The sequence below is a fragment of the Staurois parvus genome, unplaced genomic scaffold (genome assembly GCF_062004578.1).
Source record: "Staurois parvus isolate SC_StPar_1 unplaced genomic scaffold, SC_StPar_1.0 ptg000485l, whole genome shotgun sequence".
Taxonomy (NCBI): Eukaryota; Metazoa; Chordata; class Amphibia; order Anura; family Ranidae; genus Staurois; species Staurois parvus.
The window spans coordinates 853843-872315 of record NW_028318281.1 but is presented as its reverse complement, the minus strand read 5'-3'; the positions used below and the strand labels follow the sequence as shown (position 1 = coordinate 872315).

General features: G+C 47.9%; 2 protein-coding genes across 2 annotated transcripts in view; one reads left to right on the top strand and one right to left on the bottom strand.

The window, feature by feature from the left end:
• Positions 1 to 11722: 11722 nt before the first annotated feature.
• Positions 11723 to 13051, bottom strand: LOC149452300 (uncharacterized; the record flags this gene model as incomplete). The annotated part of the gene is made up of 1 exon (XM_089689532.1): positions 11723 to 13051. A coding segment is annotated over one exon (1329 nt), but the record flags the coding sequence as incomplete, so codon positions are not given.
• A 1539-nt stretch (positions 13052 to 14590) lies between these two features.
• The window catches only part of SLC45A4 (solute carrier family 45 member 4), a 287627-nt gene continuing 283744 nt past the window's right edge, over positions 14591 to 18473 (top strand). Inside the window, exon 1 of the mRNA XM_089689534.1 lies at positions 14591 to 14774. The gene's annotated coding sequence lies outside the window, so the exon portion shown is untranslated. The remainder of the gene's footprint in view (positions 14775 to 18473) is intronic.

The following is an 18473-nucleotide window of genomic DNA, read 5'->3' as shown; positions in this document are numbered from 1 at the left end:
AACGGCGTGTACTACATAACGCCTGGGTTTGGCTTTCACTTTCCATGACCTCTGTGGCTGAAGAAGCCAATGGAGCATGATCTGCATTCTACTAACTTCAATGGGGGGCAGGTGACACATCAGGGTTCAGAGATCCAAAAATGTCTCACTAAAGAGAACCTGTCATATCAAAAGGTTATCACATAGGGGACTTTGGGTCTCCTATGTGATAGAATATAGAATTTAGTGAAAAAAAGAAAAAAAAAGTGTAAATGTTACACCTAAGCACTTAACCCCACCCCCTACGCACATACATGTGTAAACACAGGCGTTGGGGATGCTTATGTATAAAATAAAAAAAAACATCGAGTGCGCAACACATTAGATATCGCTGTGCACGCAAGAGGGAGATTGGTTATTCTAGGCCCATTAGTCACGGTTAACTCTAAACTGATGACCTGTAAGGGGGTTTAAATAAAAAAAAAAATCAGGGCTACTGAAGTTTCTTGCCATTTCACAGGCACATGAATTTTAAGGCTTGACACTTTGGTTATTATTATTATACAGGATTTATATATTATTATTATTATACAGGATTTATATATTATTATTATTATACAGGATTTATATATTATTATTAGACAGGATTTACATATTATTCAGGATTTATATATTATTATTATACAGGATTTACATATTATTATTCAGGATTTATATATTATTATAATAATACAGGATTTATATATTATTATACAGGATTTATATATTATTATATACAGGATTTATATATTATTATTATTATTATTCAGGCTTTATATATTATTATTATTATTATTACAGGATTTATATATTATAATATTAATAATAATATATAAATCCTGTATAATAATATATAAAGCCTGAATAATAATAATACATAAATCCTGAATAATAATAATATATAAATCCTGTATTATAATAATATATAAATCCTGTATAATAATATATAAAGCCTGAATAATAATAATACATAAATCCTGAATAATAATAATATATAAATCCTGTATTATAATAATATATAAATCCTGTATAATAATAATACAGGATTTATATATTATTATTATTCAGGATTTATGTATTATTATTATTCAGGCTTTATATATTATTATTATACAGGATTTATTATTATTATTATTATACAGGATTTATGGCGCCAACAGTTTGCTCAGCTCTTTCCAATATAACGGGAGACAATACAGCAACAATACAGTTCAATACAAGAGGGTTAGGAGGGCCCTGATCCTGGGAGCTTACAATCTAAGAGATCTATTTACTACAACCTCGTCTTTTATATGCTACCATAAATTGGGTAATAGATTGTGTCTGTGTGCCCTAAAATTAAATTTAGTGTAATTTTTGCTGAAAGTTTGTGCACGATAAATCATTTTTCTTCAGGGTCTCTGCTTTCATGTTTCGTTTTTTTTTAAATAATCTTCAAGTCAAAAAATTTTTTAACTGCTTTCTCGCCACCATATAGTAGAACTACTGCTACTCCTAGATTGTAAGCTCTAACGAGCCGGGCCCTCTGTGTCCTCTGGTACCAAATTGTTTTGTAACTGTAATATCTGCCTTCATTTTGTAAAGTGCTGCGCAAAGTGTTGGCTCTATATAAATCCTGTATAATAATAATAAAACAAAGTGGGAGGACTGTGCAAAATCACGTATATATACACGTGATGTGCAATTCCGGGTAGGGTGCGCTGCCCGAGCCAACCCGCCATTGGCAGCTAGGGATGTCAATCACCAGGTCCCGGCTGGAGATTCCCCACCGGCCATCGCCGAGTAAAGCTGACGGGGAGAGACCTGTATGCAAACACCACAGGTCTCTCTCCATCCAGCAAGGACATGCGGTTTTGTATTGCTCTGCGCAGCTGAAATGAAGGAGCAGCAGCCTCCTGCCTGCCCCTGTACTTAGTGTCCCTTCTTTTGGAAGGGGGGGGCGGCGGCGGCACCGCAATGCCCCCCTAAAAAGTGCCGCCCTGACACCAAGGGGTTTATTTACTAAAGCTGGAGAGTCCAAAATCAGACTCCCTTCTGCATAGAAACCAATCAGCTTCCAGGTTGCATTGCCAAAGCTTCATTGAACAAGCTGAGGTTAGAAGCTGATTGGTTTCTATGCAGAAGGGAGTCTGATTTTGGACTCTCCAGCTTTAGTAAATAAACCCCCAAGTGTCAGCATGCCGTATACCGGCGTATAAGACGACCCCCGACTTTTGAGAACATTTTCAAGGGTTAAAAAGTCGTCTTATACGCCAGAAAATACGGTAGTGTGCATGGGCACATAGGAAAACACTAATTATTTTCTAGAAGCAGAACAAAAAATGCTGATAACAGCTTCTATCTATCCATTCAGTCATATCCGACCCTTGGGAGGAATAGTGCCCCATCCGACCCTTGGCGATTGCATGGACCGTCACTCGTAAGTGACTTTTTCCATGAACTCTCTTAGCAATTATTTTACAGGGTAGGTTGCCAGGTCTTTCCCCAACCCCCACCATGCAGGAGATCCCGCATGGCCAGGGATGAAACTAGGACAATTTAGACAGGAGCCAATTAACCTACCAGCATGTCTTTGGAGAGTGAGAGGAAACCGGAGCACCCGGAGGAAACCCACGCGAACACAGGGAGAACGTGCAAACTCCGTGCAGGAAGTGCCGTGGTTGGGAATGGAACCCATGACCCAATTACTGCAAGGCAGAAGTGCTAACTACTAAGCCACTGTGTGGCCCTGATAACAGCTTCTAGGAGCTTTAAAAATTGCTAGGTGCCTTAAAGAGCAGACTGGAGAAAAACAGCAAAATAGAAAAAGTATTTTCATTTTTTTTTTTTTTTGAAATGGCCCCTCCTCCTATCAATTCTCCCGGAGTCACTGTTTTTCTGAAGCACGAGAAGAAAATACGAAGCAGGAATATAAACACTCATGAGAAAATGGCAAGCCTCGACTTGTAGGTGCGATCCCTGCGAGATTAGCCGCCACAATTCAATGCGGTTATGCTTCAATGGTATTTTATTTCCCAATATGTTTGTGACACGAAGAACAGACACAGCTAGACGGTTCCCTCCAACCTCCACTGTAATTGGACTACGAGAAAAATATTATTTCTGTAACAGACCTTCCGGTATTTTTTCCTTCCAGTGCAAAAACAAAACACAGGATGTTTTTATGGCTATTATATACTTTTATATATTATACTTTTTCCCTGAGTCATTCCATTTTTATTACACATAACTTAATTTCTGAATGTATTTGTTTTGGTTTCTTTGTATGTATGGATGTGTTGTTACTGACATGTGGGGAAAATTTCATGTCAATAGCACCTTTAGAATTATATTTACTGAGAAAAATGGTGACTTATTTTACCCGCTATATCCAATCACATGCAGGGAAAATAATTAAAGCAAAAACTACCGTATTGTTCGCTCCATAAAGATGCACCTAGCTTTTAGAGGAGGAAAACAAGAAAAAAAAAATAAATAAAAATATTCTGAACCAATGGACTGCAGACACAGTACAGGGGATGACCGGAGACTGCGGACACGGTACAGGGGATGACCGGAGACTGCGGACACGGTACAGTGGATGACCGGAGACTGCGGACACGGTACAGGGGATGACCGGAGACTGCGGACACGGTACAGGAGATGACCGGAGACTGCGGACACGGTACAGGAGATGACCGGAGACTGCGGACACGGTACAGGAGATGACCGGAGACTGCGGACACGGTACAGGAGATGACCGGAGACTGCGGACACGGTACAGGAGATGACCGGAGACTGCGGACACTGTACAGGAGATGACCGGAGACTGCGGACACGGTACAGGAGATGACCGGAGACTGCGGACACGGTACAGGAGATGACCGGAGACTGCGGACACGGTACAGGAGATGACCGGAGACTGCGGACACGGTACAGGAGATGACCGGAGACTGCGGACACGGTACAGGAGATGACCGGAGACTGCGGACACGGTACAGGAGATGACCGGAGACTGCGGACACGGTACAGGAGATGACCGGAGACTGCGGACACGGTACAGGAGATGACCGGAGACTGCGGACACGGTACAGGAGATGACCGGAGACTGCGGACACGGTACAGGAGATGACCGGAGACTGCGGACACGGTACAGGAGATGACCGGAGACTGCGGACACGGTACAGGAGATGACCGGAGACTGCGGACACGGTACAGGAGATGACCGGAGACTGCGGACACGGTACAGGAGATGACCGGAGACTGCGGACACGGTACAGGAGATGACCGGAGACTGCGGACACGGTACAGGAGATGACCGGAGACTGCGGACACGGTACAGGAGATGACCGGAGACTGCGGACACGGTACAGGAGATGACCGGAGACTGCGGACACGGTACAGGAGATGACCGGAGACTGCGGACACGGTACAGGAGATGACCGGAGACTGCGGACACGGTACAGGCGATGACCAGAGACTGCGGACACGGTACAGGCGATGACCAGAGACTGCGGACACGGTACAGGCGATGACCAGAGACTGCGGACACGGTACAGGCGATGACCAGAGACTGCGGACACGGTACAGGCGATGACCAGAGACTGCGGACACGGTACAGGCGATGACCAGAGACTGCAGACCTTTGGGGAGCGGTGGGTACCCGAATTTGACAGGTACCCGCTCCCACTTCCGCTGAGTTTTCCTCCCCGTAGTCTTGTAGGACACGTGACAAGTCCCAGAAGACTACAGGTGGCCATTCACAAAGCGCAGCGCTTCTCGCGCATGCGCAGTTGGCACCCGGCTGTGAAGCCGCAAGCTGTCACAGCCGGGTGCCCACACTGAAGATGCTGATGCCGAGCAGAGAAGACGTCCGGTGAAAGCAGGACACCGCTGGACCGAGGAGCAGGTAGGAACGAGGAGCAGGTAGGAACGAGGAGCAGGTAGGAACGAGGAGCAGGTAGGAACGAGGAGCAGGTAGGAACGAGGAGCAGGTTTCTCTGCACAGTAGAGCCGAGCGGCTGGCCCAGTATTCTAACATGGCGGTGATGGGAATACTGCTTCGGTCGCTCCATAAGATGCACAGACATTTCCCCCATTTTTTTGGGAGAAAAAAAAAAGTGCATCTTATGGAGCAAAAAATACGGTACTTTTTCTTGCACATAATAACATAATGGAAATCAGCAGAGTTCCCTCCTATTTACTAAGCTTTGTGGAAAACTGCACTTGCAAAATGCGCAGTCTGTATGCCTTCAGTAATTCACCTCCAATGTGTTCTGTGGTTTGGGCCTAACCCTTAATACAGGCATTACAAAAAAAGAATGAATTGTGTCCATGTCGGTCCACAGACCCGATTCATCACATGTTCTCAGCTTCAATGGCCAGGAAAAGATGTCAGACATTTTATGCATTTCAACAATACCGTCTGCCATGCTAGGGGTGACGCTGACTAGGATTGGCTCCGCAAAATTTGACTCCTCATAAACTACCTTTCCCAGAAATTCGCAGATGTGTATATGGACTAACAAAACATCCCGAGTCCCTTGTACATTTTTCTGTCAGACTTTTGAAATAAAGCAATATCTCCCCAGCAAGCACGCCAGATATGGGGTCAAAATGTATATGCTCTTGGAGAGGGTCACAGGCTATATACTGTATACTGATTGAAAGTTTGAGGGAAGAGACAAGTAGAGCCCCCTGAATACCCAGACTACATGGGAAACAATGGGACTTGGTGTCACCCTTCTTCCATAAGGAGTACCATTTGTTTAAGGACAACTTTTATGCAAGTGTATAATTTTTTAAACATTTGCTCAGTAGCCTCCCTAGCGGTCTGATTATGTCCATATTTCTGTGCTCAAAGCGGTACATTTTTTTTGCACGGAAATATGTATTTTTTTTTTATTGTAGGCCTGTAATTTTTTAGGAATAACTCACTGAAATCTGTCCGAACAAGAGAGTCTAGTAAACATCCCGGGTATGATAAAATTTGAAACACGAAATCATAAATTATAATATAATAAATCATAAAAAATAATATTATTATTATTATACATTTATATAGCGCCAAAAGGTTCTCAGCGCTGTACATTATAGTGGGGGGCAGAACATGAGACAATACAGTAACAGAACAATACACAAGAGGTTCGAGGGCCCTGCTCTTTCGAGCTTACAATCTAGTAGGGAGGGGATAAGGGCACAGGAGGAAGTGATATTATAATCAAACCAAAAACACTGAAATTTGAAATAGAGCGCCAAGTTCGCACATCGTTGAGTTCAGCCGCAAAATCGTTTTCAGTGTCTGATGAGGAATTTCCCCCACGAATCATTATCACTCAATTCTGCAAGTGGTTCTGATTTACTATCGCTGTTCTCTAGCCGGTCTAAAACCGCTTTTGACCTAAAGGGACGCTTTTTGGACGCCATGGACGTTTCTCAGTTTCCAGGCAGAAAGAACAGTAAAAATGCAGGCAGGGCGCCGGACAAAGCACTCGGGACAAAATGTATGTGAAATGGTTTGATACAGGAATGTTATACTATGTGATTTTAGTGAATGTCACTTTTACAACTTTCAAATTTCCCGCCGTTCAGTCCCCTGTACGTCCCGACGTCGCAGGGGACGGAACCCGGAAGACAGATGCCGGCATCGGCTGGAGGACATTGCCGGGGACACAGCAGGAGGGACATCGCGGGAGTGCAGGACAAGGTAAGTGAAGAAGAGATCCCGGAGCAACGCTGCAGTGTATTCCCGAGTGTAGCTCGGGGTTACCGCTTGTGGTGCTGAAACTTAACCTCGAGCTACACTCGGGAATACCGCCAGGGGGGTTAACTGCTTCCCGACCGCCCTATAGCAGAAATACTGCTACAGGGTGGCAAGAGTGCGCACAACCACGTGTATATATACGCGATTTTGCATTTCCGGGTAGGGGGCACGCGCGCGTCCTACCCACGCTGCCATGGCTGTTAATAAACGGGTCCCGGGCGGTGATTACTCACCGGCACCCGGTGATTACCGAGGATCTCCAATGGGGAGGAGAACAGTTTTGTTTTCTCCTCCCTGTCAGCTACTGCACACTGCTTTGCATGGCTGTGCACAGCACAGCCATGCAAAGCAGTGTGCTTACAGTGAAGCACACAGACACAGCCCCATAGTAAACACACACACCCAGCACACAGTTAACCCTTTGATTGCCCCAAATGTTAACCTCTTCCTGACCAGTGCCATTAGTACATTTAGCACTGCTCACTGTATTGGTGTCACTGGGGATGTCAGTGACACCAAGTCAGTTCCCCAAAGTGTCAGAATGTTCGCCACAGCCTGCTATAAGTAGCTGATCGCCACCAATACTAGTAAAAATAATACAAAAAAATCCCAGTATATATACACCGCCATCTGTAAACGCTATAATTTTTATGTAAACCAATTAATTTACACGTATTGGGATTTTTTTTTTTAGCAAAGACATGGAGCAGAATACATTTTGGCCTAAATTTGACAAAATGTGATTTTTATTTTTTTTACTGGACATGTTTAATAGCAAAAACTAAAAAATATTTTTTTCTCTCAAAAGTGTCGGTCTTTTTTTTTTATAGTGCAAAAAATAAAAAATGCACAGGCGATCAAATCCCACCGAAAGAAAGCTCTATTTGTGGGGAAAAAAAAAAAAGGCTGTAAATTGCATTTGGGTGCAGCGTTGCATGAGTGTGCAATTGTCAAAGTAACGCAGCACGGCAATGCAAAAAAAAAAAAAAAAAAAAGGCCTTTTGAGGAAGGGGGGGGGGGGGGTAAATCCTCAAATCAGGAGGGCAAATGGTTAAAGAAATTAGCTGCTGTGGCTCCATGCGACCTAATCAGAGGGGCTTCCCCCAAAGGCTTAACACCCCACTTGGAAATGGAAGGACAAACAGGACGTATTCATCCTATCTTCCATTTACCCCGAAGTGACAGTCCCAATAAACACGGCATCTGGTGTAGTTGAAAAGCCTCTCTGTTCATGACGATAGTCCTCATATGGGAGGTGTAGACTTCAATGTCCAAATGATGAAGCCACATTTAGTGTCCCAAAGAGTTAAACACTGGTACAAAAAGTGTCTATTTCAGGAAGTGATCATCACAGCCCTGTTGTATCCAGAATGCACTGTGGCCCAAAGCCCAAATCCAGATGCATTTAGCCAGCTGCATGGGAGGCATGTTCCAGACTTCCTCCCAGGTACCCCAACACAAAGGACACCACAAAAAAGATGTTGTGAATGTAGTAAACGTGACTGAGGTGAAACACTTATTTTTTTTTTTTGTCCCTTCCTATCCTGGCCAACCTGGCCTGTGCATCAAGGACGGCTTCCTTGCTACCACACACTAGTGGAGTATTAGTTTCAGAGTACAGCACAACACACTCTAGGGCACACAATAGATAGTCGGGAAACTGTCTATTACATTTTGAGAGACCCTAAAATCAAAGACTGGAAATGTTATGGTTATGAAAAAGTCAAATTACAAAAAAAAAGTAAAAAAAAAAAAAAAGTTGTAGTTTGATTGAGTTAATGTTTTGTTACTGTGTGTTATTGTTACTGTTGTTGCTGTTTGCTTTGCAGGAATGCCAATCAGCTGCAAAAATGTACTGTGTATACCAGGGGCAGACTGACAACTCATGGGGCCCCCGGGCAATAGGGGATCATGGGGCCCCTGTGTCCTTGCCCAAACTCAAAAAAGCCTATGAAAAAGGTACCAGGGCATCTCATGGGGCCCCCTACTGATCCCGGGCAGTGCCCAAGTTTCCAAATGGTCAGTCCGCCCCTGGTGTATACTGAAGGCAGCAGGGTGTTTGCTCTCAGAATACATACGTCAGTGCATGCAGGGCTGCAGTAGGAAATCTCCATCTGCAGGTAAAAATAGAATGTGTATTCCCAGTATTAGGAGTGTGAGGTGGTCAGTGGGCAGATCGCTCCTATGCTTCACCATATACTTTTTTTTCTGGCAGAGATTTCTTTATCCACATTGATTTATGTGAATAGAGAAATCAGTTCTTTAGGTTTTTGTTATGCACATTACATGCACGCCCAAACATTAGAAGAGTGGGTGGATGTGTGGTAGAAACTCCTGATGCTGGCCATACACGTAATGGTCCTGAAATACCAGGACAATTCAAAAGCCCCTCTTTTTGGAACGTAGACACTGCAAGGTAATTATTGAGAGGCATGCTGAGTCAATGGAAAATGTTTTTTTTTTTGCCGCAAGTTTTAGGAAAATAACGATTTTTTTTTTTACACAAAGTTGTCATTTTAATTAAATATTTCTCACACATCCCATGGGTATATGACACATGTGTGAGACTTTTTGGCAGCCTAGCCACGTACAGGGGCCCAAAATCCAATAACTACCTTCGGGCTTTCAAAGAGTGCATTTTCCTCATTTTATTTTCTGACTGCCACCTGACTACTATCACAGTTTCGGAGGCCCTGAAATGCCAGGATAGTACAAATTACTCCTTTTTGGAAAGCGGGCACTCCGAGGTATTTGCGAAGTGGCATGGTGACAATTTTGCAGATCTCATTTTTTTGTCACAAGATGTTGAAAAATTAAAAGAATATATACTTTTTTTTAAAATTTTTCAACATCTTGTGACAAAAAAAAATGAGATCTGCAAAATGCTCGCCATGCCTCTTATGAAATACCCTGGGGTGTCTACTTTCCAAAAAGGGGTTATTTGGGGATGGCGGGGGTTGCACTTTCCTGGCATTTCAGGGCCTCCAAAACTGATGGGTGGTTAGGAAGTGAAATTTAAAAAAAAAAAAAAAAAAAATGATGCTCTTTGAAAGCCGAAAGGTGGTCGTTGGTTTTTGGCCCCCCTATGAGGATAGGCTCCCAAAAAGTCTTACACACGTGGTATCCCCATACTCAGAAGAAATAACAGAATGTGTTTTGGGGTGTAATTCTACATTTACCAATGGCATGTGTGAGAAATATGTAATAAAATGACAACTTTGTGTATAAAAAAAAAGAAACTTTTTTTTCCAAAAACGTGTGGCAAAAAAGAAAGTCTTCCATGGACTCAACATGCTCTCAGCACATAGCTTGGGTGTCTACTTTCGGAAAAGGGGTCATTTGGGGAGTGTTTGTACTGCCCTGGCATTTTCACACTTCAAGATGTGATAGACGCTCAGAAAGTAAAAGCTGCATACATTCCAGTATATATTCCATAGTTTGTAGATTATTATTATTATACAGGATTTATAGAGCGCCAACAGTTTGCTCAGCGCTTTACAACATACAGGGAGACAATACAGCAACAATACAGTTCAATACAAGAGGGTTAGGAGGGCCCTGATCCTGGGAGCTTACAATCTAGGAGATGCTAGAACTTTCATACAAACCAATCAACATACACTTATTGGGATTTTTTTCTTTACCAAAGACATGTAGCAAAATACATTGTGGCCTAAATTTATAAAGAAATTTGATTTTTTGAATTTTTTTATTGGATATGTTTATAACAGAAAGTGAAAAATATTGTTTTTTTTCCAAATTTTCAGTCTTTTTTTGTTTATATATTTAAAATAAAAACAGTGGTGCTCAAATACCAGCAAAAGAAAGCTGCCAACCCCAAAAAATGATATACATTTCATTTGAATATTATTATTATACAGGATTTATATATTATTATACAGGATTTATATATTATTATTATACAGGATTTATATATTATTATACAGGATTTATATATTATTATTATACAGGATTTATATATTATTATTATTATTATTATACAGGATTTGTATATTATTATTATTATACAGGATTTATATATTATTATTATTATACAGGATTTATATATTATTATTATACAGGATTTATATATTATTATTATACAGGATTTATATCGCACCAACAGTTTGCTCAGCGCTTTACAATATAACGGGAGACAATACAGTTCAATACAAGAGGGATAGAAGGGCCCTGATCCTTGGAGCTTACAATCTAAGAGGGAGGGGCTAGTGGTACAAAAGTTAATAACTGGGGGATGGATTGGTTGGAAGAGTAGAAGATTCCATTATTAGCTGAGGGCAGGATAGGCTTCCCTGAAGAGAGAGGTTTTCAGAGATCGCCTAAAAGTGAGCAGAGTAGGTGAGAGTCTGATAAATTGGGGTAGAGAGTTCCAGAGGATGAGGGAAGTGTTGCATGACCGTGCAATTGCCAGTTAAAGTAGCGAAGTGCCGACTATGACAGCTGCTTGCATGGTAAAACGCTGCCTTTTACCATGTGGGCCAGCATAAAACAATACCTGCTGTGAAGCTCCTTGTTCAGGATCTTTCTGCTATGGAGTGACAATGCTCTGTCCCTGTCCCCCAGGAAGCTGGTCCAGAACAATGACATGCAGCCAGTGTGAGTGCATCTAGACAAGAAATTGCTGAAAGAGGTAGAAGGAGATCAGCAGCAAAGAGATGGAAAAAAGGAAGGTGATAAAAAGTGAAAACTGTTTTTTTTTAGAAAAAATACTCATGGCAGTTGTTTATGATAAACAGTAGATTCGCAAACTAAATTTCATCCAGTTAGGGTTTAGAGCTACTTGAAAAACCTGTTTTATGATTTCACTTACAGATTTGCTTTTCTGCAGAGAGCTGTGCCTTGTAATACAGCCAGTATGTGCGTTCCCATCCTTCATGCATGCATCTGTGAGATGACAAAAAGAGTTCCATCACTATGGCACTCTCTGACCGGTCAGCGTTCTTATTTGCAGAGATGTCGCTCTGGCCCGTTGCTACTAGCATTTGCAGAGCTGGCACTCTCTGACCTGTTGCTGCTCTTACCTACAGAGCTGGCACTCTCTGACCTGTTGCTGCTCTTACCTACAGAGCTGGCACTCTCTGACCGGTCAATGGACTCCCCTGCAGAACCGACACTCTCTGACCTGTTGCTGCTCTCAGCTACACAGCTGGCACTCTCTGACCTGTAACTGGTCACCCCTGCAGAACTGACACTCTCTGACCTGTCACTGGTCTCACCTGCAGAGCTGGCACTCTCTGACCAGTCACTGGTCTCCTCTGCAGAGCTGGCACTCTCTGACCCGTCACTGGTCTCCTCTGCAGAGCTGGCACTCTCTGACCCGTCACTGGTCTCCTCTGCAGAGCTGGCACTCTCTGACCCGTCACTGGTCTCCTCTGCAGAGCTGGCACTCTCTGACCCGTCACTGGTCTCCTCTGCAGAGCTGGCACTCTCTGACCCGTCACTGGTCTCCTCTGCAGAGCTGGCACTCTCTGACCCGTCACTGGTCTCACCTGCAGAGCTGGCACTCTCTGACCCGTCACTGGTCTCCTCTGCAGAGCTGGCACTCTCTGACCTGTCACTGATCTCACCTGCAGAGCTGGCACTCTCTGACCTGTCACTGTTCTCATCTGCAGAGCTGGCACTCTCTGACCCGTCACTGTTCTCACCTGCAGAGCTGACATTCTCTGACCTGTCACTGTTCTCACCTGCAGAGCTGGCACTCTCTGACCCGTCACTGTTCTCACCTGCAGAGCTGACATTCTCTGACCGGTCAATGGACTCCCCTGCAGAACCGACACTCTCTGACCTGTTGCTGCTCTCAGCTACACAGCTGGCACTCTCTGACCTGTAACTGGTCACCCCTGCAGAACTGACACTCTCTGACCTGTCACTGGTCTCACCTGCAGAGCTGGCACTCTCTGACCCGTCACTGGTCTCCTCTGCAGAGCTGGCACTCTCTGACCCGTCACTGGTCTCCTCTGCAGAGCTGGCACTCTCTGACCTGTCACTGATCTCACCTGCAGAGCTGGCACTCTCTGACCTGTCACTGTTCTCATCTGCAGAGCTGGCACTCTCTGACCCGTCACTGTTCTCACCTGCAGAGCTGACATTCTCTGACCTGTCACTGTTCTCACCTGCAGAGCTGGCACTCTCTGACCCGTCACTGTTCTCACCTGCAGAGCTGACATTCTCTGACCTGTTGCTGTTCTTAGGTGTGGGCCCTGACTTAAAAGAAAGCAAATTCTGGTCGGGGCGAAACGCGTCAGTCGGACGGAGCCGGGTCAGGTGGTGTTACAATAAAGTTCCTCAAAGAGAAAAAAGTCCCGGCAGATCTATTGGAAGGACTGTACATACATACGGTGACACGCCATGTACACGTGTTCTGGGGCTCATTTCCAACAGGAGCCCGATGTACTTCAATGCAGTGAAAACACCACAAGGTGTGTATGACCTCACCTCCTGGAACCACCGCCGGGCCCCATAGAGAGGTGTTCCAGGCCCCCCTAGACTGCGCACTGTTGTCCACTCGGTGCAGTCCCACTATAACCCCCCCGCCTCAGTGCAGTCCCATCATACCCCCCCGCCTCAGTGCAGTCCCACTATAACCCCCCTGCCTCAGTGCAGTCCCATCATACCCCCCCGCCTCAGTGCAGTCCCACTATAACCCCCCCGCCTCAGTGCAGTCCCATCATACCCCCCCGCCTCAGTGCAGTCCCACCATACCCCCCCGCCTCAGTGCAGTCCCATCATACCCCCCGCCTCAGTGCAGTCCCATCATACCCCCCCGCCTCAGTGCAGTCCCATCATACCCCCCCGCCTCAGTGCAGTCCCATCATACCCCCCGCCTCAGTGCAGTCCCATCATACCCCCCCGCCTCAGTGCAGTCCCATCATACCCCCCCGCCTCAGTGCAGTCCCATCATACCCCCCCGCCTCAGTGCAGTCCCATCATACCCCCCCCCGCCTCACTGCAGTCCCATCGTACCCCCCCCCGCCTCACTGCAGTCCCATCGTACCCCCCCCCGCCTCACTGCAGTCCCATCGTACCCCCCCCCGCCTCACTGCAGTCCCATCATACCCTCCCATCATACCCCACCCGCCTCAGTGCAGTCCCACCGTACCCCCCGCCTCAGTGCAGTCCCACCGTACCCCCCGCCTCAGTGCAGTCCCACCGTACCCCCCGCCACAGTGCAGTCCCACCTTACCCCCCCCGCCTCAGTGCAGTCCCACCGTACCCCCCCCCGCCTCAGTGCAGTCCCACCGTACCCCCCCCGCCTCAGTGCAGTCCCACCGTACCCCCCCCCCCCCCCGCCTCAGTGCAGTCCCACTATACCCCCCCCCAGAGCAGTCCCACTATACCCCGCCTCAGTGCAGTCCCACTATACCCCCCCGCCTCAGTGCAATCCCACCGTACCCCCCACCTCAGTGCAGTCCCACTATACCCCCCCCCCCCCGGTGCAGTCCCACTATGTCCTCCCAATGCAATCCTGTCATAGCACCCCCTTTCCCCAGGGTGCAGTCTTCTCATGTCCCCCCCCGTAGGATTCCCTTGGTGGTCTTCTCACCCCCCCTCCATCCAGGGTTCCTCTCTCTCCCTCCCTCTCCTGGCAACAACCATTACTACGTCACCCAGTGCACCGGCTCCAGCCCCGCCCACGGGGCTCACCATAGAGCCTATCAGCGCTCTCCGCTTCTTCCGCTCCACCTACCCCCCCCTGCAGCCTTCTTCATGTGCACCGGCTGTGACCCCGCCCACCAGAGCTTACCGGGCAGCCTATCAGTGCTGGTCTGTCCCGCTGCCCCGCCCTTTGCTGCATATTGATGATCCCGGTGAACGGAAGGCCGAGGTGTCGGTGAGGTGAGGGGAGGCCGCCGGACTGAGCTCCTCCTTCCCGGAGATCCATCCGAGCTTTCTTCCCGATATATACACCGGGGACACCCGACTACCACAGCCAGCTGACCGCCGGCCCAGGCGGAGGACCGGAGGAGACCGGAGATTCCTCACAGGAGCCCAGGTACCGAGATCACCCATCCCCCCCACCACCATCATACGGAACTGACACTCTGATCTCTACCACCCATCACCTCACCCACGGAGCTGACACTCCAATCCAGACTGACCCCCGGAGCTGACACTCTAATCCTGGCTGACCCCCGGAGCTGACACTCCAATCCAGGCTGACCCCCGGAGCTGACACTCCAATCCAGACTGACCCCCGGAGCTGACACTCCAATCCAGACTGACCCCCGGAGCTGACACTCCAATCCAGGCTGACCCCCGGAGCTGACACTCCAATCCAAGCTGACCCCCGGAGCTGACACTCCAATCCAGGCTGACCCCCGGAGCTGACACTCCAATCCAGGCTGACCCCCGGAGCTGACACTCCAATCCAGGCTGACCCCCGGAGCTGCCAGCCCAATCCAGGCTGACCCCCCCCGGGGCTGCCAGCCCAATCCAGGCTGACCCCCCCCGGGGCTGCCAGCCCAATCCAGGCTGACCCCCCCCGGGGCTGCCAGCCCAATCCAGGCTGACCCCCCCCGGGGCTGCCAGCCCAATCCAGGCTGACCCCCCCCGGGGCTGCCAGCCCAATCCAGGCTGACCCCCCCCGGGGCTGCCAGCCCAATCCAGGCTGACCCCCCCGGGGCTGACCTTGAGAACTGACACTCCAATCCTATACTCAGACTGACCCACGGAGCTGACACTCCAATCCTGACTGACCCACGGAGCTGACACTCCAAACCAGGCTGACCTCCCGGGGCTAACACTCCAATCCTGACTGACCCTCGGAGCTGACACTCCAATTCTGTATCAAGACTGTCCCCCAGAGCTGACACTCCGACCCCAACTGACAGAGCTGACACTCCAATCCTATACCCTGACTGACCCACGGAGCTGACAGTCCAATCCTGACTGACCCTCCAATCCTATACCCAAACTGACCTACAGAGCTGACACTCTGATCTCTACCATTCATCACAGAACTATCTTGTCACCAGACTCTCCTGCAAAGCTGACACTCCAATCTCTTCCCTGACTGACCAACCATCCCCATAGAGATGATCTGTCACCAGGCTTACCCACAGAGCTGACACTTTAATTCCTTGACCTGTCACTGAACTGACACTCTGTGACCAGTTACTGGTCTCCCCTGCAGAGCTTGCACTCTATGGTCTGTCTGCTTTCTGTGGAGCTGGCCCGATAAGCATCACTGTTCTCCCCCACGGAGCTGACACTCTATTACCTGTCACTGTTCTCCCCCACGAAGCTGACACTCTATTACCTGTCACTGTTCTCCCCCACGAAGCTGACACTCTATTACCTGTCACTGTTCTCCCCCACGAAGCTGACACTCTATTACCTGTCACTGTTCTCCCCCATGAAGCTGACACTCTATTACCTGTCACTGTGCACCCCCCAGAAGAGCTGATGCTACAACACGTCACTGGTCTAGCCCAGAGAGCTGACACTCTGACTTATCAGGGCCCTCTACTTCCCTATAAGTGCTCACCCCCAGAGCTGACACTCTGCACCCGGCCTGTGATCCCATAGAAGGAGCAGACACTTTCCTCCTCTGTACCTGTAATGGCACTGGTCCCCAGAGCTGACACTCCAATCTTGACGTCTGCGGTCTCAGGAGTGGACATTGCTGCCTGGTCTGTCACCACCCATGAAGTGCCTCTGCTCTCCTTTGTTACCGGACTGATTTGCCCACAGAGCTGACACTCTATGCCTGTCACAGCAATCCTGGTGATTGTTCCATCATTGGTGACAGTGCCTTCACATTCATATATTGGAAGTTGTTGGGGTTCGCCAGGTGAGCTAACACTCTGCACCCTGTCTTCATCATCACAGAGCTGACACTACACTAACCCACAGAGCTGACACTTTGATCCCCCTGTATACTGCTCATCACCACAGACCTGACCTGGCACTAGACTAACCCACAGAGCTGACACTTTGATCCCCCTGTATACTGCCCATCACCACAGAGCTGACCTGGCACTAGACTAACCCACAGAGCTGACACTTTGATCCCCCTGTATACTGCCCATCACCACAGAGCTGACCTGGCACTACACTAACCCACAGAGCTGACACTCCAATGCAAGGCGTTCATACACTGCCCATCACCCCAGATTTGCCACTGACCTGGCACTACACTAACCCACAGAGCTGACACTTTGATCCCCCTGTATACTGCCCATCACCACAGAGATGACCTGGCACTACACTAACCCACAGAGCTGACACTTTGATCCCCCTGTATACTGCCCATCACCACAGAGATGACCTGGCACTAGACTAACCCACAGAGCTGACACTTTGATCCCCCTGTATACTGCCCATCACCACAGAGATGACCTGGCACCAGACTTGCCCACAGAGCTGACACTCCCATCACCTCCTATACTACCCACCTCCACAGAGCTGATCTATCATCAGTTTTACCCACAGAGCTGACACTCCAATGCAAGGCGTTCATACACTGCCCATCACCCCAGATTTGCCAATAACCTGTCACAAGACTTGCCCATTGAGCTGACACTCCAATTCCTTCCTCTACTGGCTATGACCACACAGCTGACCTGTTTCCAGACTCGCCGACAGAGCTGACACTCCATTACAAGCCCTTCCTATACTTCCCATCACCCCAATGCTGACTATAATCTGTCTCCAAACTTGCCACAGAGCTGACACTCCAATCCTTTCCTGCACTGCCCATCCCCCTCATAACTAACCTGTCACCAGACTTGCCCAAGGAGCTGACACTCCAATCTTTCTATACTTCTCACCACCCACAGTGCCCATCACCGTTATTGGACTCGCCAGGAGAGCTAACACTCTGAGCCCTATTTCTCATCTTCATCATCACATCTGTGACAACATTCATCCATAGAGCTGACAATCCAATCCTATACCAGGCCTGACCCACAGAGCTGACAATCCTATACCAGGCCTGACCCACAGAGCTGACAATCCTATACCAGGCCTGACCCACAGAGCTGACAATCCTAGACCAGGCCTGACCCACAGAGCTGACAATCCTAGACCAGGCCTGACCCACAGAGCTGACAATCCTATACCAGGCCTTACCCACAGAGTAACAATCCAATCCTATACCAGGCCTGACCCACAGAGCTGACAATCCTATACCAGGCCTGACCCACAGAGCTGACAATCCTATACCAGGCCTGACCCACAGAGCTGACAATCCTATACCAGGCCTTACCCACAGAGCTGACAATCCTATACCAGGCCTTGCCCACAGAGCTGACAATCCAATCCTATACCGGGCCTTACCCACAGAGCTGACAATCCAATCCTATACCGGGCCTTACCCACAGAGCTGACAATCCAATCCTATACCGGGCCTTACCCACAGAGCTGACAATCCAATCCTATACCGGGCCTTACCCACAGAGCTGACGATCCAATCCTATACCGGGCCTTACCCACAGAGCTGACGATCCAATCCTATACCAGGCCTTACCCACAGAGCTGACAATCCAATCCTATACCAGGCCTTACCCACAGAGCTGACGATCCAATCCTATACCAGGCCTTGCCCACAGAGCTGACAATCCTATACCGGGCCTTACCCACAGAGCTGACAATCCAATCCTATACCAGGCCTTACCCACAGAGCTGACAATCCAATCCTATACCAGGCCTTACCCACAGAGCTGACAATCCAATCCTCTACCAGGCCTTA